Source organism: Neofelis nebulosa, chromosome 4, assembly GCF_028018385.1.
Source record: "Neofelis nebulosa isolate mNeoNeb1 chromosome 4, mNeoNeb1.pri, whole genome shotgun sequence".
NCBI lineage: Eukaryota > Metazoa > Chordata > Mammalia > Carnivora > Felidae > Neofelis > Neofelis nebulosa.
This window is the reverse complement of record NC_080785.1, coordinates 163400336-163427537: the sequence shown is the minus strand read 5'-3', so window position 1 is coordinate 163427537 and position 27202 is coordinate 163400336. Positions and strand designations below refer to the sequence as shown.

The following is a 27202-nucleotide window of genomic DNA, read 5'->3' as shown; positions in this document are numbered from 1 at the left end:
CAAAACTCATATTTTCCCAGTGACTTAAGGCTTGGAACCTTTAAAGTATGAGTGGAGAGGGGCACCTGGGTGGGTCAGTCAGTTGAGTGTCTGACTCGTGATTTCAGCCCAGGTCATGATCCCAGGGCTGTGGGATCGAGCCCCATGTCAGGCTCCGTGACAAGGGTGGAGTCTGCTTGAGATTCTCTCTCTCTCTCTCTCTCTCTCTCTCTCTCTCTCTCTCTTCCTCTGCCCCTAGCTCCTGATCTTGTGCATACTCTCTCTTTCTCTCTCTCCCTCTCTGTCTCTAAAATAAAACAAAACAGAAAAACATTAGTGGACAGAGGAGATAAAGGTGTGTTTAAAGGTGACTATAAACTAGAGTCTAGGGCTATGAATGTCTCCTGCAGTCCAGGAGAGAGATGGGAAAGTGGCCCTGCCTCAATGTTCTGGGGCCAAAGAAGATCAGTATTGGAGTGGAAATATTAGTCTCCTCCGTGGAACAGATAATGCCCATTGGATAAGAGGTTCTGCAAGGCTTGTTAGGACAGAGAAAGGTGCCACATTGTAGAAAAGCTAGTCTACACGTTAATTACAACTATAGTTGTGAAAAGAAACTTATATTCTTTTAATTTACAGTAATGTCAAGGGTGGCCATTGTTTCAAAGGAGGTGCTCTTCAATAATGGAGATAAAATGATTAAAGATCCCAAGACTATGACTAATAAAACTCTGTCAGAGCTAGAAATGTGAGGTGAGGTGAGAGGAATAGGAAATAATTTTCTAATATCAGTTATTGTGAAAGAATCTAAAGAAAGGAAGGGTGAAGCATGGAACACTACCAAAAAAGCAAAAGCAGGGTTTATAAGAAAGAAAGAAAGAAAGAAAGAAAGAAAGAAAGAAAGAAAGAAAAGAAAAGAGAAAAGAAAAGAAAAGAAAAGAAAACTCTTGCTTAATGTATCCTTGCAACAATCTGCGTGCTATGGATCCTCTCTCAACCACTAAAATGTGAGTCACTCAGCCACCAACTGTAGTTAATGTGTCCAAGGTAAGGGTATCCTATGATACAGCCATAGAGTACCTTTCTTGGTGATGATGGTGACTTTTCCAATATCAACACTAGGGGAAGAGGTAGAAAGCCCAGTGTTGAATTCCATAGGGATGTCTGGTGACATTGTGGGCAGAACAGGGCCAGGCACAGATGTCCTGCTGGGGGACATGATGTCTGTCCTGGAGGCCTCAGCACTGGTCCCAGTGAAGACCTCAGAATGGATGCTGATGTCCTCTGGGGCTGAGCTGGTGGGCTGGGACATGATGGTTTCCCTCATTTCCGGGGCGAGAGGTGACGTTGACTGTGTGTCAGTCTCCATGGTTCCAGAGAGGCCAGACATTGGTGTGGGAGCCATGGTGTCTCCAGCAACGGAGAAGGTCTCAATTGGAGACATGCGTGGGGCTGTTATTGAGCCAGCTGGGGCTGAGGAGTGGACTTCCCATGCAGTACTGAGGGTCCCCACATGGGTCACTGCTGTGTTTTCGGGGGGGTGAATGGACTTGGCAGTGGTAGAGGCTTCAGACATGGCCTGTATTTCCACTGAGGTCTGACTCAGACCTGAAGGTGAACTGGTCACACTTTCTGAGCTCATACCCCATGTGCTGTGGGACCTCAGCAGGCCAGTGGTGACAGGTAAGGTGACAGAGTCAGAAGGAAAAGGACTACTGGCTGGCAGTGTGTTGGACACTGCAGAAGCTGAGGTCATGGCATGGGAAGGCACCAGAGGAAATGGAGAACTGATGTCCTGCTCAGAGGATGGGCTGGTACGTGACTCATCCTCAGAACCTCTGTCCGCACTAGTGGTCATCTCTGCTCCTGTAGAATCCTGAGTCATACCCGAGTGCATATGAGCCCCTGAGGCTGTGGCTGATGTGTTCCAAGGAAATGTGCCCTGGGATGTAGCCCCCAGGGGAACAGTTTCAGTCGCCATGGTTTTAGGTGCAGCTTCTGCCACGACGGGGGAGGTAGAGAGCTTGGTGTTGATTCTCGAGGTGAAGTCTTTTGAAATTGTGGGCCAAATAGGGACAGGGATGGATGTTCCCTTAGGGGAGATGACGGCTGTCCTGGAGGCCTCAGGACTAATACCAGTGGACACCTTGGAAGGGACAGTGCTTTCCTCCGGAGCTGAGCTGGTGTGGGGATACATGCCAGTTTCCCATGGTTCCAGGGCCAGAGATGACATTGACAATGTCGCAGTCTCTGTGGTTCCAGAGAAGCCAGGCATCGGCATGGAGGCTGTGGCATCCCCACGGAGGGAAGAAGTCTCAACTGGAGACGTGCCTGTGGCTGTCTCTGAGCCAGCTGGGGCAGAGGAGTGGGAATCCCCTACAGAACTGAGGGTCCCCACGTGGGTCACTGCTGTGTTTTCAGGAAGGTAAATGGCCTCTATAGTGGAAGAGGCTTCAGATGAGGTCTGGAGGTCTGGTCTGCTTAGACCTGAGGGTGAACTGGTTACACCTTCCAAGCTCATGTCCCATGTACCGGGGATCGTCAGCAGGGCAGGGGTGAAAGATGAGGTGACATGATCAGGTGGAGAAGGGCTAGTGGCTGGCAGTGTGGGGGACACTGCAGAAATCGAGGACATGGCAAGTAAAGGTACCAAGGAAGATGGAGAGCTGATGTCTTGCTCAGAGGAAGGGCTGGTGGGTGACGCATCCTCAGAACCTGTGTCCATGCTAGCAGTCATCTCTGAGCGTGGAGAACCCTGAGTCACAACCAAGTGTGTCTGTGCCCCCGATGCTGTGGCTGATGTGTCCCAGGCTAGTGTGCCCTGGGGTGTAGCACCCAGGGGGACAGTTTCAGTGGTACTGGTTATAGGTTCAGATTCTGCCTTGACAGGGGAGGTAGAGAGCCTGGTTTTGATTTCTGTGGGGATGTCTGGTGACACTGTGGCCTGACCAGGGCCAGGGATGGATGTCCTGCTGGGGGACATGATGGTTGTCCTGGTGGCCTCAGGACTAGTACCCGTGGACACCTCAGGAGGGACGGTGATTTCCTCTGTGGCTGAGCTGATGTGCCGGGATGTGCTGGTTTCCCGTGGTTCCAGGGCCAGGGACGACGCTGACTGTATCTCAGTCTCCGTGGTTCCAGAGAGGCCAGGCATTTGTGTGGAAGCCAGGGTGTCCCCACTGAGGGAGGAGGTCTCGACTGGAGACATTCCTGTGGCTGGCTCTGAGCCATTTGGGGCCGAGGAGTGGGATTCCCATGTGGAACTGAGGGATCCCGTGTGAGTCATCGCTGTGTTTTCGGCATGGGAAATGGCCTCTGTAGCAGTAGAGTATTCAGATGTGGCCTGAGTCTCCACCACTGAGATGCTGGTCAGACCTGAGGGTGAACTGGTCACCCCTTCTGAGCTCATGCCCCACGTGCTGGGGGTCCTCATCAGGCCAGGGGTGAGAGGTGAGGTGACAGGAACCAGAGAAGGACCAGTGGCTGGCAGCGTGGGGGGCACTGCAGAAGTTGAGGTCATGGCATGAAAAGGCACCAGGGAAGATGGAGAATTGATGTCTTGCTCAGAGGAAGGGCTTGTGTGTGACTCATTCTCAGAAACTCTTTCCATGCTAGTGGTCACCTCTGAGCGTGGAGAACCCTGAGTTATTGCTGAGTGTATATGAGACCACCCGGCTGAGGCTGATGTGGACCAGGCTAGTGTGCCCTGGGAGGTAGCTCCCGGGGGAACTGTTCTGGTGGCGATGATTATATGTGCAGATTCTGCCTCAATGAGGGAGGTAGAGAGCCTGGTGTTGATTTCCATGGGGATGTCAGGGGACATTGTGGGCTGAGAAGGGACAGGGATGGATGTCCTGCTGTGGGAGATGACGTCTGTCCTGGAGGCCTCAGCACTAGAACCTGTGGACACCCCAGGGGGGACGGTGATTTCCTCCGTGGCTGAGCTGGTGTGCCAAATGGAGTCCAATTCCCACAGTTCTGGGGCCAGGGATGATGATGAAACTGTCTCCTTCTCTGTGGTTCCCAAGAGGCCAGGCATTGGTGTGGAAGCCGTGGTGTCCTGACCGATGGAGGAGGTCTCGATTGGAGATGTTCCTGTGGCTGGTTCTGATGAGGCTGGGGACGAGGAGTGGGATTCCTGGGCAGAACGGAGGGTTGCCACATGGGTGACTGCTGTGTATTCAGGAGGGTGAATGGCCTCTGTAGGGGTAGAGGCTTCAGATGTGGCCCAAGTGTCCACTAACGTGCTGGTCAGAACTGAGGGTGAATTGATCATACCTTGTGTGCTCGTGCCCCACGTGCTGTGGATTGTTGGCAGGCCAGTGGTGAGAGGTGGTGAGGTGACAGGAGCAAGAGGAGAAGGCCTACTGGCTGGCAGTGTGGGGGACACTGCAGAGGCTGAGGTCATAGCATGTAAAGGCACCAGGGAAGATGGAGAGCTGATGTCCTGCTCAGAGGAAGGGCTGGTGGGTGACTCACCCTCAAAACCTCTGTCCACACTAGAGGTCACCACTGCATGTGGAAAACCCTGAGTCACAGCCAAGTGTGTCGGTGCCCCTAATGTTGTGGCTGATGTGTCCCAGGCTACTGTGTCCTGGGATGTAGCCCCTGGGGGAATGGTTTCAGTGGCCATGGTTATAGGTTCAGATTCCGCCATGACAGGGGAGGTAGAGAGCCTGGTGTTGACTTCCGTGGCAATGTCTGATGACATTGTTGTCTGAACAGGGAAAGGGATGGATGTCCTGCTAGAAGAAATGACATCTGTCTTGAATGCTTCAGTGGTAGTCCCAGTGGACGCCTCAGAGAGGATGCTGATAGGCTCTGGAGCTGAACCAGTATGCCAGGACATGACCGTTTCCCATGTTTCTGGGGTCAGGGGTGACATTGACTGTGCCTCAGTCTCTGTGGTCCCAGAGAGGCCAGGCATTGGTGTGGAAGCTGTGGCATCCCCAGGGAGGGAGGAGGTCTCAATTGGAGACGTCCCTGTGCCTGGCTCTGAGCCAGCTGGGGCTGAGGAATGCGATTCCAGTGCATAACTGAGGGTCCCCACATGGGTTACTGCTGTGTTTTCGGGAAGGTGGATAGACCTTGTAGTGGTAGAGGCTTCAGGCGTGGCCCATATCTCCACTGAGGTCTGACTCAGACCTGAAGGTGAGCTGATCACACCTTCCGAGCTTGTGCTCCATGTGCTGAGGATCTTTAGCAGGCCAGGGGTGAGAGGTGAGGTGACAGGAACAGGAGAAAAACTCCTAGGTGGCAGCGTGGGGGACACTCCAGAGGATGAGGTCATGGCAGGTAAAGACACTAGGGAAGATGGAGAGCTGATGTCTCTCTCAGAGGAAGGGCTTACTCGTGACTCACCCTCAGAACCTCTGTCCACACTAGAGGTCACCGCTGAATGTGGAGAACCCTGAGTCACAGCCGAGTGTGTCTGTGCCCCTAATGCTGTGGCTGAAGTGTCCCAGGCTACCGTGCCCTGGGATGTAGCCCCCAGGGGAACAGTTTCAGTGGCCAAGTTTATAGGTGCAGATTCTGCCATGATGGATGAGGTAGAGAGCCTGGTGGTGATTCCTGTAGAGAAGTGTGGTGACTTCGTGGGCTGAACAAGGCCAGGGATGGATGTTTTGCTCGGGGACATGATGGGTACCCTGGGCGCCTCAGCATTAGGACCAGTGGACACCTTGGAAGGGACAGTGATTTCCTCTGGTGTTGAGCTGGTATGCTGGGACATGATGGTTGCCCGTGGTTCTGGGGCCAGGGATGATGTTGACTGTATCTCAGTCTCTGTGGTTCCCAACAGGCCAGGCATTGTTGTGGAAGCTGTGGCATCCACATCAAAGGAGGAGGTCTCAACTGGAGATGTGCCTATGGTTGTCTCTGACCCAGCTGAGTCCGAGGAGTATGATTCCCATACAGAAGTTAGGGTCCCCACGTGGGTCGCTGCTGTGTTTTCAGGAAGGCGACTGGCCTCTGTAGTGGTAGAGGCTTCAGAAATGGTCTGGATATTCACTAGTGTGCTGGTCAGAACTGAAGATGAACTGGTCACACCTTCTGAACTCATGCCCCACATGCTGTGGGTCAGCAGGCCAGGGGCGAGAGGTGAGGTGACAGGAGCAGGAGAAGGATTACTGGTTGGCAGTGTGGAGGACACTGCAGAAGACCAGGTCATGGCAGGGAAAGGCACCAGGGAAGATGGAGAGCTGATGTCCTGCTCAGAGGACAGGATGCTGGGTGATTCATCTTCAGAACCTCTGTCCACACCAGTAGTCATCTCTGAGCGTGGAGAACCCTGAGTCACAGCTGAGTGTGTCTGTGCCCCCGATACTGTGGCTGATGTGTCCCAAGCTACTGTGTCCTGGGATATAGCCCCTGGGGGAACAGTTTCAGTGGCCATGGTTATAGGTTCAGATTCCACCATGACAGGGGAGGTAGAGAGCCTTGTGTTGATTTCTGTGGGGAAGTCTGGTGACATCGTGAGTTGAACAAGGCCAGGGGTGGATGTCCTGCTGGGGAACATGATGTCTGTCCTGGAGGCCTCAGCACTAGTCCCAGTGGAGACCTCGGAAGAAATGCTGATGTCCTCTGAGGCTGAGCTGGTATAGGGGGATGTGCCAGTTTCCCATGGTTCTGGAACCTTGGACGACTTTGACTGTGTCTCAGTCTCTGTGGTTCCAGAGAAGCCAGGCATTGGTGTGACAGCCACTGTGGTCCCACCAGTGGGGGAGGTCTCAATCGGAGATGTGCCAGTGGCTGTCTCTGAGACAGCTGGGGCGGAGGAGTAGGCTTCCCATACAGTACTGAGGGTCCCCATGTGGGTCACTGCTGTGGTTTTGGGAGGGTGAATGGCCTCTGCAGTGGAGGAGGCTTCAGATGTGGCCTGGATCTCCACTGAGATGCTGCTCAGTCTTGAGTTTGAACTGGTCATGCTTTCCGAGCTCATGCCCCATGTCCTCAAGAGGCTGAGGGTGAGAGGTGAGGTGACAGAAGCAGGAGGAGAATGGCTAGTGGCTGGTAATGTGAGGGACACTGCAGAGGCCGAGGTCATGGCATGGAAAGGCTCCAGGGAAGATGGAGAGCTGATGTCCTGCTCAGTGGAAGGGCTTCTGCGTGACGTATCCTCAGAAACCCTGTCCACGCTAGTAGTCCCATCTGAGTGTGGAGAACTCTGGGTCACAACTGAGTGCATCTCTGCCCACGAAGCTGTGGCTGATGAGTCCCAGGCTATACTGCCTTGGGATGTAGTCGGTCGGGGAACTGTTTTGGTGGTGATGGATATGGGTGAGGATTCTGCGATGACAGGTGAGATAGAGAGCCTGTTGTTGATACCCGTGGGGATGTCTGGTGACAACGCTGGCCGACCAGGTCCAGGCATGGATGTCCTGCTAGGGGAGATGACAGCTGTCCTAGAGGCCTCAGCACTATTACCAGTGGACAGCTCAGAAAGGACGGTGATTTCCTCTGGGGCTGAGCTGGGAAGGGGGGATGTTCCAGTTTCCCGTGGTTCTGGGGCCTGGGACGACATTGACTGTGCCTTTACCTCCGTGGTTGCAGACAGGTCAGGCACTGGAGTGGAAGCCTTGATGTCTCCATCGAGGGAGGAGGTCTTGACTAGAGATGTGCCTGTGGCTGATTCTGAGCCAGCTGGGGCCGAGGAGTGGGATTCCCTTGAGGTACCGAGGGTCCCCACCTGGGACACTGCTGTGTTTTCAGAAGGGGGCATTGTATTTGTAGTGGTAGAGGCTTCAGGCGTGGCCCATATCTCCACTGAGGACTGACTCAGGCCTGAGGGTGAACTGTTCACACCTTCCGAGCTCATACCCCATGTGATGTGGGTCCTCAGCAGGCCAGTGGTGAGAGGTGAGGTGACAGAGTCAGAAGGGAAAGGACTACTGGCTGGGAGAGTGGAAGACACTGCAGAGGACGAGGTCATGGCATGTAAAGGCACCAAGGAAGATGGAGAGCTGACGTCCTGCTCAGAAGAAGGGCTTGGGAGTGACACACCCTCAGATCGCCTGTCCATGCTAGTAGTCACGTCTGAAGGTGGAGAACCCTGAGTCACAGCCGAGAGCGTATGAGGCTCCAAGGCTGTCGGTAATGTGCCCCAGGCTAGCATGCCCTGGGATATAGCTTCCGGGGGAATGGTTTCAGTGGCCATGGCTATAGGTGAAGATTCTGCCTTGACAGGGGAGGTAGAGAGCATGGTGTTGATTTCTGTGAGGATGTCTGGTGACATTGTGAGCTGAACAGGGCCAGGGGTGGATGTCCTGCTAGAGAACATGACGTCTGTCCTGGAGGCCCCAGCACTAGACTCAGTGGAGACCTTGGAAGAGATGCTCATGTCCTCTGTGGCTGAGATAGTATGGGGGAATGTGCCAGTTTCCTGTGGTTCCGGGGCCATGGACGACTGTGACTGTGTCTCAGGCTCCATGGTTCCAGAGAGGCCAGGCGTTGGTGTGGAAGCTGTGGCATCCCCATCGAGGGAGGAGGTCTTGATCGGAGACATTCCTGTGGCTATCTCTGAGCCAGCTGGGGTCGAGGAGTGGGATTCCCATGTGGAACTGAGGGTCCCCTTGTGGGTCACTGCTGTGTTTCCAGAAGGGTGAATAGCTTCCGCAGTGGTAGAGACTTCAGATGGGGTCCATACATCGACTGAGGTTTGACTGAGACCTGAGGGTGAACTAGTTACACCTTCTGAGCTCGTACCCCATGTGATGTGGGTCCTCGGCAGGCCAGCGGTGAGAGGTGAGGTGACAGAGTCAGAAGGAAAAGGACTACTGGCTGGGAGAGTGGAAGACACTGCAGAGGCCGAGGTCATGGCATGGAAAGGCTCCAGGGAAGATGGAGAGCTGATGTCCTGCTCAGTGGAAGGGCTTCTGCGTGACGTATCCTCAGAAACCCTGTCCACGCTAGTAGTCCCATCTGAGTGTGGAGAACTCTGGGTCACAACTGAGTGCATCTCTGCCCACGAAGCTGTGGCTGATGAGTCCCAGGCTATACTGCCTTGGGATGTAGTCGGTCGGGGAACTGTTTTGGTGGTGATGGAAATGGGTGAGGATTCTGCGATGACAGGTGAGATAGAGAGCCTGTTGTTGATACCCGTGGGGATGTCTGGTGACAACGCTGGCCGACCAGGTCCAGGCATGGATGTCCTGCTAGGGGAGATGACAGCTGTCCTAGAGGCCTCAGCACTATTACCAGTGGACAGCTCAGAAAGGACGGTGATTTCCTCTGGGGCTGAGCTGGGAAGGGGGGATGTTCCAGTTTCCCGTGGTTCTGGGGCCTGGGACGACATTGACTGTGCCTTTACCTCCGTGGTTGCAGACAGGTCAGGCACTGGAGTGGAAGCCTTGATGTCTCCATCGAGGGAGGAGGTCTTGACTAGAGATGTGCCTGTGGCTGATTCTGAGCCAGCTGGGGCCGAGGAGTGGGATTCCCTTGAGGTACCGAGGGTCCCCACCTGGGACACTGCTGTGTTTTCAGAAGGGGGCATTGTATTTGTAGTGGTAGAGGCTTCAGGCGTGGCCCATGTCTCCACTGAGGTCTGACTCAGGCCTGAGGGTGAACTGTTCACACCTTCCGAGCTCGTACCCCATGTGATGTGGGTCCTCGGCAGGCCAGTGGTGAGAGGTGAGGTGACAGAGTCATAAGGAAAAGGACTACTGGCTGGCAGTGTGGGGGACACTGCAGAAGTCAAGGACATAACTTGTAAAGAAGGCAGCAGGGAAGATGGAGAGCTGACGTCCTGCTCAGAGGAAGGGCTGGCAGGTGACTCATCTTCAGAAACTCTGTCCCCGCTAGTGGTCATCTCTGAGCGTGGAGAACCTTGAGTCACGGCTGAGTGTGTCTGTGCCCCCGATGCTGTGTCTGATGTGTCCCAGGCTAGTGTGCCTTGGGATGTAGTCCCTGGGGGAACAGTTTCTGTGGCCATGGTTATAGGTTCAGATTCTGCCTTGACAGGGGAGGTAGAGAGCGTGGTGTTGATTTCTGTGAGGATGTTTGGTGACATTGTGAGCTGAACAGGGCCAGGGGTGGATGTCTGGCTAGAGAACATGACGTCTGTCCTGGAGGCCCCAGCACTAGACTCAGTGGAGACCTTGGAAGAGATGCTCATGTCCTCTGTGGCTGAGATAGTATGGGGGAATGTGCCAGTTTCCTGTGGTTCCGGGGCCATGGACGACTGTGACTGTGTCTCAGGCTCCATGGCTCCAGAGAGGCCAGGCGTTGGTGTGGAAGCTGTGGCATCCCCATCGAGGGAGGAGGTCTTGATCGGAGACATTCTTGTGGCTATCTCTGAGCCAGCTGGGGCTGAGGAGCGGGATTCCCATGTGGAACTGAGGGTCCCCTTGTGGGTCACTGCGGTGTTTCCAGAAGGGTGAATAGCTTCCGCAGTGGTAGAGACTTCAGATGGGGTCCATACATCGACTGAGGTTTGACTGAGACCTGAGGGTGAACTAGTTACACCTTCTGAGCTCGTACCCCATGTGATGTGGGTCCTCGGCAGGCCAGCGGTGAGAGGTGAGGTGACAGAGTCAGAAGGAAAAGGACTACTGGCTGGGAGAGTGGAAGACACTGCAGAGGACGAGGTCATGGCATGTAAAGGCACCAAGGAAGATGGAGAGCTGACGTCCTGCTCAGAAGAAGGGCTTGGGAGTGACACACCCTCAGATCGCCTGTCCATGCTAGTGGTCACGTCTGAAGGTGGAGAACCCTGAGTCACAGCCGAGAGCGTATGAGGCTCCAAGGCTGTCGGTAATGTGCCCCAGGCTAGCATGCCCTGGGATATAGCTTCCGGGGGAATGGTTTCAGTGGCCATGGCTATAGGTGAAGATTCTGCCATGACTGGTGAGGTAGAGAGCCTGGTGTTGATTCCCATGGAGATGCCTGGTGACACTGTGGCCCGAGTAGGGACAGGGATGGAAGTTCCACTCAGGGAGATGAACACTGTCCTGGACACCTCAGACCTAGTACCAGTGGACACTTTGGAAGGGACGGTAATTTCCTCTGTAGCTGAGGTGGTGTGCTGGGATGTGATGGTTTCCTGTGGTTGCGGGGCCAGGGAGGACTTTGACTGTGTCTGAGGCTCCGTGGTTCCAGAGAAGCCAGGCATTGGTGTGACAGCCACTGTGGTCCCACCAGTGGGGGAGGTCTCAATCGGAGATGTGCCAGTGGCTGTCTCTGAGACAGCTGGGGCTGAGGAGTGGGCTTCCCATGCAGTACTGAGGGTCCCCATGTGGGTCACTGCTGTGTTTTCAGAAGGGTGAATAGCTTCTGTAGTGGTAGAGACTTCAGATGGGGCCCATACATCGAGTGAGGTCTGACTCAGACCTGAGGGTGAACTGTTCACACCTTCTGAGCTCGTACCCCATGTGATGTGGGTCCTCGGCTGGCCAGTGGTTAGAGGTGCGGTGACAGAGTCTGAAGGAAAAAAACTACTGGCTGGCAGTGTGGGGGACACTGCAGAAGTCAAGGACTTAACTTGTAAAGAAGGCACCAGGGAAGATGGAGAGCTGATGTCCTGCTCAGAGTAAGAGCTGGCGGGTGACTCATCTTCAGGACCTCTGTCCCCGCTAGTAGTCATCTCTGGTCGTGGAGAACCCTGAGTCATGGCTGAGTGTGTCTGTGCCCCTGATGCTGTGGCTGATGTATCCCAGACTAGTGTTCCTTGTGGTATAGTCTCTAAGGGAATGTTTATAGTGTCCATGGTTATAGGTTCAGATTCTGTCATGACGGGGGAAAGAGAGAGCCTGGTGTTGAATTCTGTGGGGAAGTCTGGTGACATTGTGCGCTGAACAGGGCCCGGGGTGGATGCCCTGCTAAAGAACATGACGTCTGTCCTGGTGGCCTCAGTATTAGTACCAGTGGACACCTTGGAAGGGACAGTGATTTCCTCCGTGGCTGAGCTGGTGTGCCGGAACGTGTTGGTTTCCCATGGGTACGGGGCCAGGGACATCTTTGATGGTGTCTCAGTCTCCGTGGTTCCAGAGAGGCCCGACCCTTTTGTGGAAGCCATGGCATCCCCACCAATGGAGGAGGTCTTGACTTGAGATGTGCCCGTGGCTGGCTGTAAGCCTGCTGGGGCCAAGGGGTTAGATTCCCATGCAGAACTGAGGGTCCCTACGTAGGGCACTGCTGTGTTTTGGGGAAGGTGAGTGGCCTCTGTATCAGTAGAGTCTTCAGATGAGGCCTGAATGTCTACTGAGGTTTTACTCAGACCTGAGGGTGAACTGATCACACCTTCCAAGCTTGTGTCCCAAGTGCTGTGGGTTCTCAGCAGGCCATGGGTGAGAGGTGATGTGACAGGTGCAAGAGAAGGAGGATTACTAGTTGGCAGTGTGGGGGACACTGTAGAGGATGAGGTCATGGAAGATAAAGGCACCAGGGAAGATGGAGAGCTGATGTCCTGCTCAGAGGAAGGGCTTGGGTGTGACATATCCTCTGAATGTCTGTCCATGCTAGTGGTCGTCTCTGAGTGTCTAGAACCCTGAGTCGCAGCCGAGTGCATCTCTGCCCTTGATGCTATGGCTGAGGTACCCAAGGCTAGTGTGCCCTCAGATGTAGTCCTAGTAGTACCATTCTGTTCACTCATGGTTAGTTTTTCACCATTTGTCACAACTTTCATTATACGGCCCCTGGTGGTATCTGATGACCTCATGGACTGAGGAAGTGTTGGGGTAGATATTTTGTCATTGGTGTATTTCTCTGTTCTTCTCTCTTCATTTGTAGGAGTGTAACCTAGCGAAGGGGCTATACCTGTTTCCCTTGTAAAGAATGGTATGTATGAGGTAGTTGGTCTGATCGTGTTCATTACATTGAATTTTTGAGTTGTGTCCCCTTGAGGAGTGGAGGTAGTGGTTGTGGCTGGTGACACAGGTTTCCCAGTAGTCCAGTCATGTGTGGGCAGAGAATCAGGCAGTGAAACGGATAGGAGGATATTGGGGTCAGTGTTTGTATTTGGATGGTCAGTGAAAGCCATTGAATCAGGCAGAACTTCTGTATTTCTTTTACTGGTAGTCCAACTTGTGTCTAAAATGTCAGGAAGTGAGGTGTTCATCTTCTCAATACCAGAAGTTGAAATGGGCATAGATGCAGTTGTGTCTGAAGGAATCAATGTTCTCATATTTGTGGACCTCATATCCTCAGCTGAAGCATGAGAAGATGGACTGGCTGGGCTGGTTCCAGTAACAGTCATAATGCCATGGGGAGTAGATAAAGAGCCTGATTCCATGCTTGATGCTAAGGATGAAGTTGTGCCCATTGCAGAAGTTGTTTTGGGAGAACCTGTGACTTTCAAAATTGAAGTTATGTCTTTCATAGCCCAGGAGCCTGATGTTGGGGCAGAAGCAGTTGTGGATGACCAGGTGGAAGGATGCTCCATGGCAGATGTGCTGGTCTCTGTAGCCAGGGTGCTGTCCATGGTGCTCTCTCTCCTCTCTGGGTTGGACGTGGTAGTCAGGACTGGGTTGGTTCCCATAGTGGTGATAGTGGTGATGACACGTGGAGGGGGGGCTGTGGTCGTACTCATCATGCTTGCTTCTGCAGGAAATGAGGTCTGTGACAGTTGCTCAGTCATAGAGGCAGCCTCACTAGTCGTTACACTTGTGACGGCCACCAGCGTCTTAGACCCCATTGAAGGAAATACACCAGATGGTGAAGAGTTCATTTTTCCTCCTGAAGCATCATTGGTAGGGCTGGTGATGGTTTGGCTTTTAAAGGTCAGAGTTGCCGATGTGGTTTGTTCTCTGGAGGTGAGATGCAATGTGTCTGTGGCTTCTAGAGATGCACCATGAATCAGATCACTCCCAGTTGTCTTGTCTGACCGTGTGATAGCAGATGAATAAGCCGCACCCACAGATACACTTGTTTGTTGTTCAGCTGTTCCAGTAGCCACTGCTGAGGAGGAAAGTGTCCTCCCTGTAGAACTGACTTTGGGCAAACCAGTGACATGTGACTGGACAGCTGTGTCTGTGACAGTCCATGGAGAGGTCCCTGGTGCTTGGGTGCTGCCTGTGGCCCTGGACTTCCTCTCTGGGCTAGTCATTATAGTTGAAACTGACCTTGCTCCCCTGGGGCTGGAGGTGATCACCACAGTGAGAGCCCCACCCTTGCTTGTTAGTTCTGTCGGATATGATGTCACAGAAGGGACTCCAGGTGGAGATGCCATTTCAGTGGTCTCCAGTCCAGTGATGGACTCAGAATTGGGCCCCACCAAAGGGGAAGTAGCAGATATAGAGGAACCAGTTGTCTCTTTTGCCATACTGGTGAGGCTGATAGTGGCTGAGCCTTCTGACCTGTCAGAAGTCCAAGGTCCTGTTGGAGGAATGTGGGTTGTGAGGGTGGTGGTAGCTGTGTCTGGCTTCACAGGGGAGGCACTTGACATTGGGTCACTCCCAGGTATCTGCTTTGGCCACGGGCCAGGTGAATAAGCCTTCCCCACAGATCCACCTGTCTGTCGTTCAACTGCCATTGCCTTTGTACTGAAGGCCGTGGAAGGAATGACCACGGTGCTGACCCACGGCATGGTTTTAAGTTCAGATTTATCTGCCACTGAGCCTGTGGCTACCTTGGAGATAACTAAACTTGTTGCAGAGTCTTGAAGACCAGTGGAAGATGTGCTCAAGGGGAAATGAGTGCCCACTGCAGTCCCCTCGGTGGAGCCAAACCGTGTGGACAAGTCCATTTCAGTTGTCTTTGAAGTCAAGCCTGAGCTGACTTGCTGAACCTTCCCTGTGGCCCCTACAGAAGTTGATTCTGGGTGGAAAGAGGACATTGTTCCTCTTGACTGGCTTGTCCCTTCTGGTGTCCCAGAATAAGTACTAGCCCAGGCCTCAGCTGGATGTGTGGAGTGTGAGATGTTATTTGTAACTACTGCCATTTCTGTGGATGATTCTGCTGTCATCGCATTTCCTGTGGGCAAGGGAAGGAATTTGGTGCTGACACTCCCTGTGTTCAGGGACTGAAGGGTGGCCAGTCCCACTGTGGTATCCACAGGAGCAGTCTCTTTTGGAGTCTCCCTAAGAGAAGTTCCCACAGTGATCCTGGTCTTGTGGCTGCTGCTGGGCTCCTTGGAGCTTGGATTTAGGATATCTTCAGATGTTCCTGGGCTTCTTGTGGGCAGGCCTGTGACTGAAACAGCTCTTCAGTTAGGAAGTTTGCAAGGAGGTAAAAATGGGGCTCTTCTGATTTTGATTCTCCTTCCTCTCTCCTTACAAATCTGCACATAATATGTTCCTCTAGATGGCAGGAATCATATTGTCCAACCCTGTGCCTAATGTTGGGTACATGAGCTTGGTCTACTGGCTCTCAGAGCTCCCTCTGGTATCTTAGGCTTTTATATCAGTGTGGCCTCCATGCAGACCTATATACCACATCTCATGTCTTAGTGGAGGGTAACGATTCTACACAGGAATAGAGAAAAACTCTCCCAACTTTTGGTGGAGAAAAACTCTCCCTCTCCATTTTTCCACCTTGGTTCAGCCTTCTCAATCAATCTCTTTTAGTCTAATATCTGTCTTTATCCCCTAGACCTCAAAACTGTGATTCTAATGAAAATTTCTGTGGCTTGGTTTTTAACAGGTTAAGGGAAGAGGTAGATTAAGGCACCTTACTTCCTATATATTGTCTTATTCTTTCACTTCTAATTAGGTGAAATGAAGAACCTTTCCACCTTCCAGCATAGAAAGACACGTCAAAGTATTGCTTTCAGGAATCAGGACAGCTGTATTCATCCACCTAGCACCTTAAATGGACACCTCCTCTCACCTGCAGAACACTGTAACAGTGGACAGTGTTATAATCATTTTGTAATTATGAATTGTCCCATAGAATAAACCAATGGCATCTCAGGTGTACCTGTCCCTGTTCTTGGCAATCCCTGACCTTAGTGATGGTATCTGAATTAGGAAGGCCCTTCACAATTGGTCAGCTGTTTTGTAGAGACATTATATCTGTTCCTAAAGCTGAAATGATTGGCTCTTGAACATAAAAATTACTAAGGAGAAGTAAGTCATATTAGAAGTCAATAAATCTCCACTTAAAATATTACCAATAGCCTCTGGGTACAACAGCAGAAAGTTTTGGTTATGTACCAGAACCTGGGACTCAGGAAATCAATTATTTTAGTCCAAAGACCAATCTTAAGCATAATGTACACAGAGGATCATACATACCCAGGCTGCCTACAGTCACCAGAGACATGGGGTCACCCGTTGACCACGTGGTGCCTCCATATGCCCCCTCACTCAGCTCCCCAGTGGTGGTTGTCACAGGCTCCTGAGGACCTGAAGGAAAAGAGGAGTGACGCGTCAGCCTAGCTTTCCTTCAAGATGGGAACACACAAGAAATGCTCTCACTAGGCACTGACTCAGCATGTCCTCATCTGTCTCTGAGAAGGCACATGGTGAGGACTGACTCTCTTGGCACAAAATCAAACTGATAAGGTGTCTTACATCATAATTATAGAAGAGTTTCCTGTTGATGGTGGGACTGCTGAATTGATTGGCCTCAAGCAAAAGCATTTGGCAGTAGTCTGTCTCTAGCACCTATGTGAATTCACCATTGGTTGATTTTTCTCTCCCATGTTTTAGACTCTCCATAAGTAAAATAAGGATTATATCATGAATTATTATATCAGATTAGCAAACATATGCAAATAATATGTCTTGGTTATGCACTTTCTTATTTCCCTTTATCATTCTTTTATAACTATCATCATGCAGACTTCATATCTGGGGAGGGTAAAGGTAGGCTCAGACTGGAAGGAACTGAATTTGGACTCAAGCATGCTAAAACCATCACTAGTTACATAGAGAAAGTAGAATGATCCTAGTAGATATGTATAACCAGATGGACATTCTCAGCAGGAATCCTCTCTTTACCTTTTTGAATAGTATCCACCAAATCTCAGAATGCCCAGTGCAAGAGAAGTCAGGAACTAGGTTCTTACTTGTAAATGGGATACAGGTATTAACACATGGAGCTGAGCTGGGCTCTACATCAGAGGAGCTCTCCTCAGTGGCTAGAGTCACAACTACACCATATGTGGTGGCCTTTGGTGGCCTGGCCACAGAGATCACCTTAAGGGTCCTGTATTCTCCCACAGTAATGCTCAGGCACCAAGGATATTCTGGGGAGCCAGTGCCTGGGAAAACTGTGGTTTTCTGGAATTGAATGTTCGTGAATAATGTAGACAGTGTCAGTCCAGAGGCAAGTGAAGGAGAATTAGGGGTTCTGGATTTCTCTGCCTTGGAAGAAACATAAGAAGCTGAAGTTGAGCTTAGAATAAGTACCAGAGGGGACAGGGATTTGGTCTTTTCTCCAGATCCTCCAAGACCTCCAAAAAAGAAGGTCTTGTCTATGATGGAGCCCCTAGCCCTCTGCTCATAGGAGTAGTCATCTCTGAGAGTGAAAAACTGAGTCTCAGCAGAGGGGTTCCTTCCCAGGAGGCTGTGGTCGTGGTGTCCAGAGTAAGAGTGCTCTTTGCTGCAGTCCTAGATGGGCTTGTTGGTGTGTTGAAGGTCATGTGTAAAGAATCAGCCATGTGAGGCAAGACAACGGTTGATGTTGGTTCTTCTGGGGATGCCAGTGTCACCTACTGACTGAGTAAAGCCTGGGATAGGTACAGTTTACTGGGAAGCAAACTCAAGTCCCAGTGATTTCAGTAGTAGCATCACTGAACATTTGGGAAAAGATCATGCTTTTGTGTCTGTGGCTGTGCTAGAATCCTGAGAAATACCAGTGTCCCTCAGTCCAAGAGTCTGTGAGGAACCAGATTCTTCCCCAGTCCTTGCAGTTTTAGGAAGAATGGAGGCTGAAGTCTAAAGGTTGGTTGCCTCTGGAATGAAGGCTGTAACCATTGGTGGCGTGACATTGTGTGATTCTGAGTGGGTAGGAACAGGAGAACATGACCAGCCCCAGAACTGGTTGCCCAGACAGAGTCTACCAGTAAAACTGTAAAAGGATGAATTCCCTCTGTGTCTGTAGTGGTCTCAGAAGCAGCCAGTGTCTCCACTGAGGTACTGATCCAACTTGGAGAACTCCTCCCAATTTCTGTGCTCACACCCACCGGTGATCTGGTTTTCACTAGACCCGGTGAGTGACCCTGTCATCTCAGTCGTCAGTGGTGTCTCACTTCAGAAAATGGTTTACACTGTCATCTCTAGTGTAGGAGACTTCAAGTTCTGTCCCTTGGAACTTGTACTCAGAGTCAGATTTCCTTCAGGAGGGGTCACTGCTACTGGGTACTTATGCCCTGACATTGTGAATGCTGTAGGAAGAGTTGAGGGAGGGCTCTGCTTGCCTTCCATGCTGGTAAGGACTGGTGCTGGTAAGGACTGGTGCTGGTAAGGACATGATGACCACTCCTGTGCTGCTGACCACCCAAAGATGCTTGACCTTACCTGTCCTGGACCCTGAAGAGAAGGCTTATACTGAGATGGATGGGCTGGTTTTGGGCTCCAGAATGAGTTCCTGAGAACTTGTGTCTCTCTGAGAAGTTGACCTGGTAATAGTTGCAGATGATGGATATCCACTAGTTGTCAAGATCAAGGTATATACAGGGCCAGGCAGAGAAAGGGACCATTTACATCAGGCTGTGTGCTTGGCTTCTCAGAAGAAGCAATGGAAATGTATAGAGTTGTCAGTTCAGGGCTTTCAGCAGTCTGACTCATTCCTAAAGTCTCATCAAACATAGTGGTCATCTGCTGGCCACCAGGAGAAGCTGTGACATGATACAGTGTAGTTGTCCCCCCAAGCCCTCCATTGCTAAAACGTGTACTCATGATTTTAGGAAGTATTAGTGATTATGGTAAGGTTTCTATGATTATTAGATTGATCTCTTTGAGTTTGCTCGGAGAGAACATTTAACAAATCCTGTTTCTGGCCGATGGGGGAGAGTCTGTCCTTCCTTTTCTATATCTACTGCTCCTTCCCCATATCTGACCCTTATTTACCAAGTGCCTGTGGTCCCTGCTTCCCCGCCTGAAGCCCTGGATTACTGGATATTATCTCTAAAGATTTAGGGCATAATTTAATATGTATATTATCTTATTATTTCTTATTTTGGAAACTCCTATTTGGCCTTTAAAGAGAATCTAAGGGCAGGGAAGATTAGATTATAAAATGATAGGTCAGTCTCTAAACCTCTATCGCTTCTACCTGACAAGTGAGAACCATTTCCTTTTCAGGAAAACCTCCAGGACACAGAGTTGACTTGCTCATGGTATCACATCCTCCAAGATAGTGGCTTTTTCTCATGTACGGCTCATTCCAGGAACTATCAACCACCCCTGACCAATCCTTATCATGCTAGCTCTGGACCTCTTTCGATAAGAGCCATCTACTAATGAAAAGGTCCTGAACATTGAATGGTCTCTTGTGTCTTTGGAGATATTTAAGTCCCATATTGGAGAAATAGGGCCAAGAGATCTACATTTTTTAGGAGAAATCCAGGTGGTACCAACATCTCAGGCTAGTTCTAGCAGAAACACAACTTACCAGAGAATAGAAAACATGGTTCCTAGAGAGACAAAGTTTAGCAGCAGCTGTCATACCTGCAGAATCAACCACTGTCACAGGTGTTGAAGGGTCCCTGTTCAGCCATGAGGAACTTTCATATGTGGGGAAGTGAGTAACGGACACCACAGTCCCATCAGTGCCTGTAGGAGAGACAGGTGGGTTGGATGGATACTGGTCAGTTTAGAGGGAAAGCACCTGAGAAAAACTAATATGTGCCCAGTTTGGAAACAAAGACATTTATTTATAAGGAAATGTTATTCAAAGGCTAGAGACAGGAGAACACAGATTTGGGGGACTGGAACACCAGCTCTGCGTGAGAATTGTGCCGTGAACAAGCACAATGAAATAAGATATTAATGGGCAATAATTGAGCCTCTTCTCTCTCTAGTCCCAGAATCAACAGAATCCACATAAAGTCTGGGATCACGGACATCACATCAAAGTGCTGGTCTAGTCCATAAAAAATGGGCTTGTCAAAGAGTGAGGCAGATGACTGTCCAGGTGACTTCAAGTCAGATATCCTAATAGGACATAGAGGAGGGCATATGCCAGATAGTGTCAGGAAAGGCTGTCAGATTCCTGATAGGAACCTGCTTGTTTTATAACCAGTGATGACCAAGGTGATGTGATCAGTCATCTCAGGGAGACAAGACAGACACAGAAGCCACATACTTCTATTCCCACTAGTCTTTTTTTTTTTTTAAAAAAAAATTTTAATGTTTATTTACTTTTGAGACAGAGAGAGACAGAGCATGAACGGGGAAGGGTCAGAGAGAGAGGGAGACACAGAATCTGAAGTAGGCTCCAGGCTCCAAGCTGTCAGCACAGAGCCTGATGTGGGGCTCAAACTCACAGACTGTGAGATCATGACCTGAGCCAAAGTCAGACGCTTAACCGACTGAGCCACTCAGGCGCCCTCCCACTAGTCTTATTGAGATGGACCATCAATCAGAGATACCTAGGGAAGCTTAGTCATGATGGGCTGATTCTTATCTGGGTGAGAACAGGTGACCTCAAGAAGAAGTTTCAAAATCTAAACATAAGAATTTAGTATTCTACCATATTATATAGCAATTCTATTACTAGGTATTTTTCCCCAAAGAATCAAAAGGACTCAAATAGATATTTGTACGCTAATGTTCACAGCAGTCTGATTCACAATGGGCAAAACATGGAGACAGCCCAAATGTCCATCTATGTATGAATAAGCAAAAGGCGCTATATATCTACAATGAACTATTATTCAGCCTTAAAAAGGAAAGAGGGGCGCCTGGGTGGCTCAGTTGGTTAAGCGGCCAACTTCGGCTCAGGTCATGATCTCACAGTTCATGAGTTTAGGGCCCACACTGGGCTCTGTGCTGACAGTTCAGAGCCTGGAGTCTGCTTCAGATTCTGTGTCTCCTTCTCTCTCTGCCCCTTCCCTGTTCATGCTCTGTCTCTGTCTCCCTTAAAAAAAATAATAATAAACATTAAAAAAAGGAAAGAAATTGTGATACGAGCTACAACATGGATGACCCTTGAAAACATTATGCTAAGTGAAATAAGCCAGACACAAAAGGACAAATAGTACATGATTCCACTTATATAAGGTACCTAGAATAGTCAGATTCACAGAGACAGAAGTAGAATGGTGATTTCAGATGCTAGGAGAAGGGCAAAAAGAGGAGTTAGTGTTTAATGAGAATAAAGTGTCCGTTGGGGAAGATAAAGTTCTGGAGATGGATGATGGGGATGGTTACACAACAGTGTGAATGTGCTTAATGCCACTGAACTGTATATTTTACCTCAATTTTAAAAAAGTTTTTAGGGGCGCCTGGGTGGCGCAGTCGGTTAGGCGTCCGACTTCAGCCAGGTCACGATCTCGCAGTCCGTGAGTTCGAGCCCCGCGTCGGGCTCTGGGCTGATGGCTCGGAGCCTGGAGCCTGTTTCCGATTCTGTGTCTCCCTCTCTCTGCACCTCCCCCGTTCATGCTCTGTCTGTCTCTCTCTGTCCCAAAAATAAATAAAAAACGTTGGAAAAAAAAATTTAAAAAAAAAAAAAAAGAAAAAAAAAATAAAAAAGTTTTTAAAAAATGTGAGATTCATCAGGAAGTCTACACTGCACACTATAGAAGGGCAACCCCATACTACCGGTAGAAAACCAGACCCAGGGGCTCTAGTGGCCCCCTAGCCAATTGGACATTTCCCTGAAGCCGGAATCCTGATGCAAGACAAGTCAAATATCCTGTTAAAAAAGGGGGAGGAGATTTCTTACCATCTTCAGTGACCAAACCAAGGAGAACAAAGCCATTTCCAAGAGGGCAGAGAGAGCAGGTCCTTACTCATGGATGGGGGCAAGCTATCCAGATCAGGAACAGATGGTCTGACCCAGAAGTCTCACCTCTGTCAGGTGGAGCCTCTGATGGTACAGAGACAGATGTCCAGGAGGGCTCTCCCTTGGCTTCAGAAGAGGTAAATGTTCCTGATGAGGTCCTGGCCAGGCCAGTCTCCTCTCCCAGGCTGGTGTGCTCTGGCCCTGAGGAGGAAAGAGTCTTGGGAGAAGTTTGGCTTGTCTGTGCCTGAAAGTCAGTAAGTGCTGATGAGGAGATCCAGCTCGAGGCTGTGGGGGCTAGGGGAGAGGCCCCGGTCACTCCTCTGGTGGATGGATCAAAAGAATCAGCACTGTGGCTGATGCTGGAGGATGAGTAAGCAGAGGAGTCGATTTCCCTTCTGGAAGATGAGCTGGCCTGTGACATGAGTGGACTTGTCCCTGTGCCCTCCCCGGTGCCCACGGAAGATGTGGCCTCTGGGGGAGATGGGGGAGAGCTTCCACCCAGCAGTACAGAGGCCAGGGAGGAAGCTGATGCCTTCTCAGTAGTTATTTCCCTAAACTTAGGGACGGATGAGGTGGAGCCCACAGTTTCCGGCATTGTGGGGGCAGAGTCCAAGGCAGTGGTCACCTCAGGGGACACAGAGGAGACTGAAGAAGAGGGTTCTGGCCCAACTCTCTCTGTGGTCACTGATGATTCTGACCAGGGGCCACGTTGCCTTTCAGGAGTGGTGGCCTCAGACGAAGCCGGGACCCCCACAGTGCTGTGTGTTAAAGGCAGAGATGAATTCCACTGGGCAACTAAACTTGTTCTCAGATTGACTGTGGTTTTTCCACGGTCAGACGTCTGAGCGACCCCCCTGCTGGTTTCCACAGAGCTAACCATGGCAGCAAGACTCTGAACCTCTGCAGTCTGCCTTGGGGGTGAGCTCGTCTCGTCTTGAGACACGGAGCTGGCTGGTCTTGTTGCCTCTGATGTGAGTCTTCTCTTGGGTGTTGAAGTGGTCAGTGCTGCTGGGGATGTGGGCTCTGTCGATGGAGAGGTAATGGGGAGGGGCCAAGATGAGCTCTGCCCGGCTTCTGTGCTGGAGAGGCCTGGAAATCTGGAAGAGGACACATCGGTGCTGTCCCTCATCCCTGAGGCTGTGATAGCTACGGTTGTAGTATCTGAGGGTGAATGAATCAACGAGGCGGACGGACTCATGCTGAGCTGGTGGGAGGCTGTGGCTGTGGGAGGAGTTAAGTCCCCACTCGTGCCCACGGTGGTCAAATCTGTATTTTGGAGAACAGTGGTGTCTACCCCTGGATCTGCAAGTTCATGGGAAGGTACAGAAGGTGTAAATGTAGCAAATGTCTTGGATGAACTTGGACTTGAAGCATCGGGAGCATTTAAGGCGCTTTCCTCTGTTGAGCTGGTACTCAGCCACGTTACCATGGGGAGAGACGTACTGAGAGCCCGGAGCCAAGAAGTGATTGTGCTCTCGTTACTGGTGCTCAGGGTCAAGGACTCACCTGAGGCATCAGAGGTCAGTTCCAACATGCTGCTTCCAGAGGGAGGGGAGGCAGAGGCGACGACAGACACTGGTCCTAGGGTTGACCGTGTCCCGAATCCAGGGGATTTTTCTGCCAGATCTGTGCCCTGGGATCCAGTGAAGCGTTCAGCTGTGTCTGTGCTGGCCCCTGCCATCGTGTCTGGGCTAGTGGGACTGGGTGTCCTTGGGATTTGAGGACTTCCAGCATGAGCAGCTGGGCTGGCGGACTCTGTTCTTGCATAAGTGTCTGTGGTTCTGAGCTCCTTCACCAAATGGGATGAAGAGACCTGAGCTGAACGTGTCACCATGGGATCCGGAGGGGGGATGTATGTGGCAGAGGCCCGGGTACCACTGGTACCTATCTTTCCGGGAAGTGACATCACAGGTGGCGACCCAGAAGAGTAAGAGATTTCATCAGTCTCCATTTTTGCTATTGATACAGCCGTGGTGGCCTTCACTGAGGGTGAGACAAGGGGCATGTGACTCTCTGGACTGGTTTGCACCTCTCTGAGGAGGACGCTGGATGAGTCTGTTAGTTCTGGGCGGGTGCCAGAGGTAGCGACGCTCTCTTCTGAAGGCTCCACTGACGGGGCTGACGATGGAGTAGCCAGTGGAACAGAGACGCCCCTCCCTGTGTCCGCACTGGCTGGGGAGTTGCTAAGTGATGAGGAAGTCCTAGAAGATATGGGCATGTCCCATTTACTAGCCTCAGCTGTGCCGGCTACAGTGCTTGCGGTGACCTTCTGGGCTAAAAATGTGGTGGCCACTGGGACTGGGGCAACAGAAGCAGCAGATGAAGACGAGTTATCAGGCAAGTGAACTGCAGCTGTTTCTGGAGCCAGAGGTGGGCTGGTTTCATCCCCAGAAACTGTAACCCCCACAGAGGACAAATCATAGGGGGCCCCAGACAAGGGTCCAGCCAAGTGGCTTGTCCTTCGTACAGTCCTTGAGCTGGAAGCACCAGTGGACTCAGATGCACTCGTTGAGACCCAACGGCTTTCCTTGGCCAGGGAGGCATGTGTGGATGTCTCAGGTGGAGATGCGGTTCCAATGGGCAGGTGGGTTGTTCCCGACTTCCTTTCCCCACCATTTCTCTCTGTGGGCTGCATCCTGGTAGAAGGTCCAGAAGGAACGGTGGTTGGACCTCTTGGGTTGTCTGTTGAAGGCTGCCACACAGACACTCCTTCCACGGAGCTGGTTTTTAGGGAACTGAATCCAGGAACCACGCCGGCCGCAGAAAGAAGAGGGGCAGTCGCTGACACAGTGCTTCGTGCCGGAGGCGACCTTGTTGCAAATTTGGGACTGGTCTCCGGCCAAGCATTGCTGTGAAGTGCAGTGTTGGTCTGTGACATGGCGGCTGCAGAAATAAAAGCAGGGGTCCTCGTCAACCGAGATGTTTTAGGAAGAGTGGCGTTGGCTGACTGTGCAATGGAGGTGCTGTTTGTGGTCCTGAAGGCATTCGCTATATGGGATGAGCGGTACTCACCTGAGCGTGTAGCCCAGGAGTCCACGGCTGAGAGGGCTTGCGTAGGCACAGGGTTGAAGGCCAAGGTGGTCTTGCCTCTGGAAACAGAGGTCTCAGGTGGAGACACAGATGGATTTAAAGGTTTCTTTGAATCCTCTCCAGTAGTAAATAAAAGGGTGTTGGTCTCTTCTGAGGCAGAGGAGGGGGATGGAGAAAATGAAGTCTTCATTCCGGACACACTGGTGATGCTGAGGGTTCCAGGGCCACCCGACGGTTCTGAAGCCGAAGTCCCGGCTGCGGGGAGGCTGGGCGGGTCTGGGGTCTCGGGGGAGGTGCTGAGGGGGAGCACGCTCCCTGCTGTCTCTTCCCCTGAGGGAGATGGACGGGCCAGGGCAGAGGTGGCACTTCTGACCCTCCCAGCACTTGCCACTGGATTACTTGCCGTTATGGGAAATGTGACAGCTGAGTTGGGCTCCGTCCTCTCTGGGCTCCCTGGGATCCCCGTGGTCATGGAAGAGGTAACTGTCTGCACTGAGGATGTGCTGGAGCCTGGCACTTTATCACCCAGATCTGAAGCAGGTGACAGCAGGGAAACACTGGGGGTTAGCGTGGTGTCTCCCTCAGAACCAAGCTCAGGGGAGGCAAAGTGATGTTCCGTGTTGGACCGAGGCAGTCCTGGGCTCCTCTGCCCCCCAGAATCTGGAGTCTCTCTAGATGACGTCTCGGGATAAGTAGAAGAGACCGTCTTGGAGGGCAAGCGTGTGGCTCCCGGAGTACTTGGATTACCAGCTGCCCCCACCTCAGCTGGAGTGACTGGGGCACTTCTCATGGTCTGAGTCAAACCCGTGAGTGTCTCAGATGAAGCTGTATGTTCTGTGGGGAGGTGGGCTGTGGTCCAACTCCTCCTGGTGCTGCTGTTTCCCACCCCACTGGCGACAGTCAGCTGATCGGTGGCTGGGCCGCCTGTGGCTTCTGTGAAGAGTGTGTCTGTCGAGGTTTCTTGGGGTGAAGTTCCTTTGGAGGGGCTGCTCTTTGCAGTGACTTCCGAAGTGGGGGAAGGGCTGACAGAGGTTACCACAATGCTTGAGGACCCCCCAGGATCTGTCTCTGTCCAGCGTGTGCGCTGGGATTCGCTCGTGTCCTGAACGGAGCCTGCCTGGGTCTGTGACGCGGCTGTTGGGGTGCTGGAGAGGGGTGCCCTGGAGGGCTCAGAGTTCCCACCGGCAGCCGTGCTTCTGAGCTCCCCCTCTGGGTCAGATGAGGACACCGGAGCCCTACCTGTCACCCTGCTGTCAGGGCTGGAGGCTGTGGTGATAGTCAGACTGTTCTCTCTTCCAGGAGCAGAGACACTGGTCGCGGTCTCGGCTGGGGAAGTAAAAGACAGGGCACTTTTGTCCACGGTAGCCACAGCTGCGGAAACCTTACATAATAAACTGGTAACGTGCGTGTCCTGGGTGGTTTCAGCACTATCGCCTGCTGTGTTACAGGACAGGGTAGGAGCACTGGACCCAAGGAGGCCCATGGGGCCAAGCAGGGATGCGTCAGCATTTGCCTTTCGGACGCGGGTCTAAGATGTGCCCTCGGAGAGCCAAGCCGGCTGCTGGCATCCTCCACTGGGCTCCCTGCAGTTTTTTCTGGTGGGCGATGTAACTGGGATCTCTGCACTTGTGCCGGACACACTTAGGTCCAGATGACCCCTGTGCACGTGGGAGGTTGCGGGAAATCGGGCAGCCTTTCTGAAAGGATGTGGCAACCACAGGAATTTCCCTAAAATAAAAATCTGACCCTATCAGTCCCCTCCTTCGAATCTTATTCGTTTGCCTGTCATGTCCTTAACGATCCACCTTGTCTCTCCCTCTGGCGCTGGTTCTCAACCGGGTCTGATGTCCCCCCCCCCCCCCCCCCGCCGCCCCCGGGAATATTCCAGAAAGGGACCACAGGTTTGGTTTGTTACGATGAGTGGTGCTCTGGTGCCACCTAGTGGACAGGGGCTAGGGATGCGGCTAACAGCCCCATAAGACAGGCCAGCCCCACTGCAAAGAATACTGGACGCCAATGGTCAAGAGGCTGGGGTCCAGGGGCGCCTGGGTGGCTCAATTGGTTAAGCGTCGGACTCTTAATCTCAGCTCAAGTCATGATCTCACAGTTTGTGGGATTGAGTTCATGTTGGGTTCTATGCTGACAGTGTGGAGCCTGCTTGGGATTTCTCTCTCTCCTCTCTCTCTGTCCCTCTCCCCCACTCACACTCTCTTTCTCAAATAAAAAGCTAAAAAAAAAAAAAAAGATTCAGTTCAACCTCGTGTTTTCTCTTTACTGAATTTTCTAAGTGTTCTACAATGAGCCCACATTACTTCCACTGGAATTTTCAGGGAAGTCTGAGAAGGAGAATAAATATCACTGCTCATTT

At 51.6% G+C, this 27202-nt stretch overlaps 1 protein-coding gene and 1 long non-coding RNA gene across 3 annotated transcripts in view; one reads left to right on the top strand and one right to left on the bottom strand.

Moving 5' to 3' along the window:
• The window catches only part of MUC16 (mucin 16, cell surface associated), a 95769-nt gene extending 69494 nt beyond the window's left edge, over positions 1–26275 (bottom strand). Inside the window, exons 1-4 of one of the 2 annotated variants that reach the window (XM_058728843.1) lie at positions 21871–26275; positions 19527–19631; positions 16146–16256; positions 1060–15102 (exon numbers count right to left, since the gene is read on the bottom strand). In XM_058728843.1, coding sequence (XP_058584826.1) covers positions 1060–15102; positions 16146–16256; positions 19527–19631; positions 21871–25624 — 18013 coding nt within the window. In that variant the 5' untranslated portion in view covers positions 25625–26275. The remainder of the gene's footprint in view (positions 1–1059; positions 15103–16145; positions 16257–19526; positions 19632–21870) is intronic. The other variant, XM_058728842.1, reaches the window with a different exon arrangement.
• On the top strand, positions 14136–15821 carry LOC131511084 (uncharacterized). Its single transcript, XR_009261335.1, has 2 exons — positions 14136–14237; positions 15622–15821. It is a non-coding gene; the product is annotated as an uncharacterized LOC131511084 (long non-coding RNA).
• Positions 26276–27202: the final 927 nt, after the last annotated feature.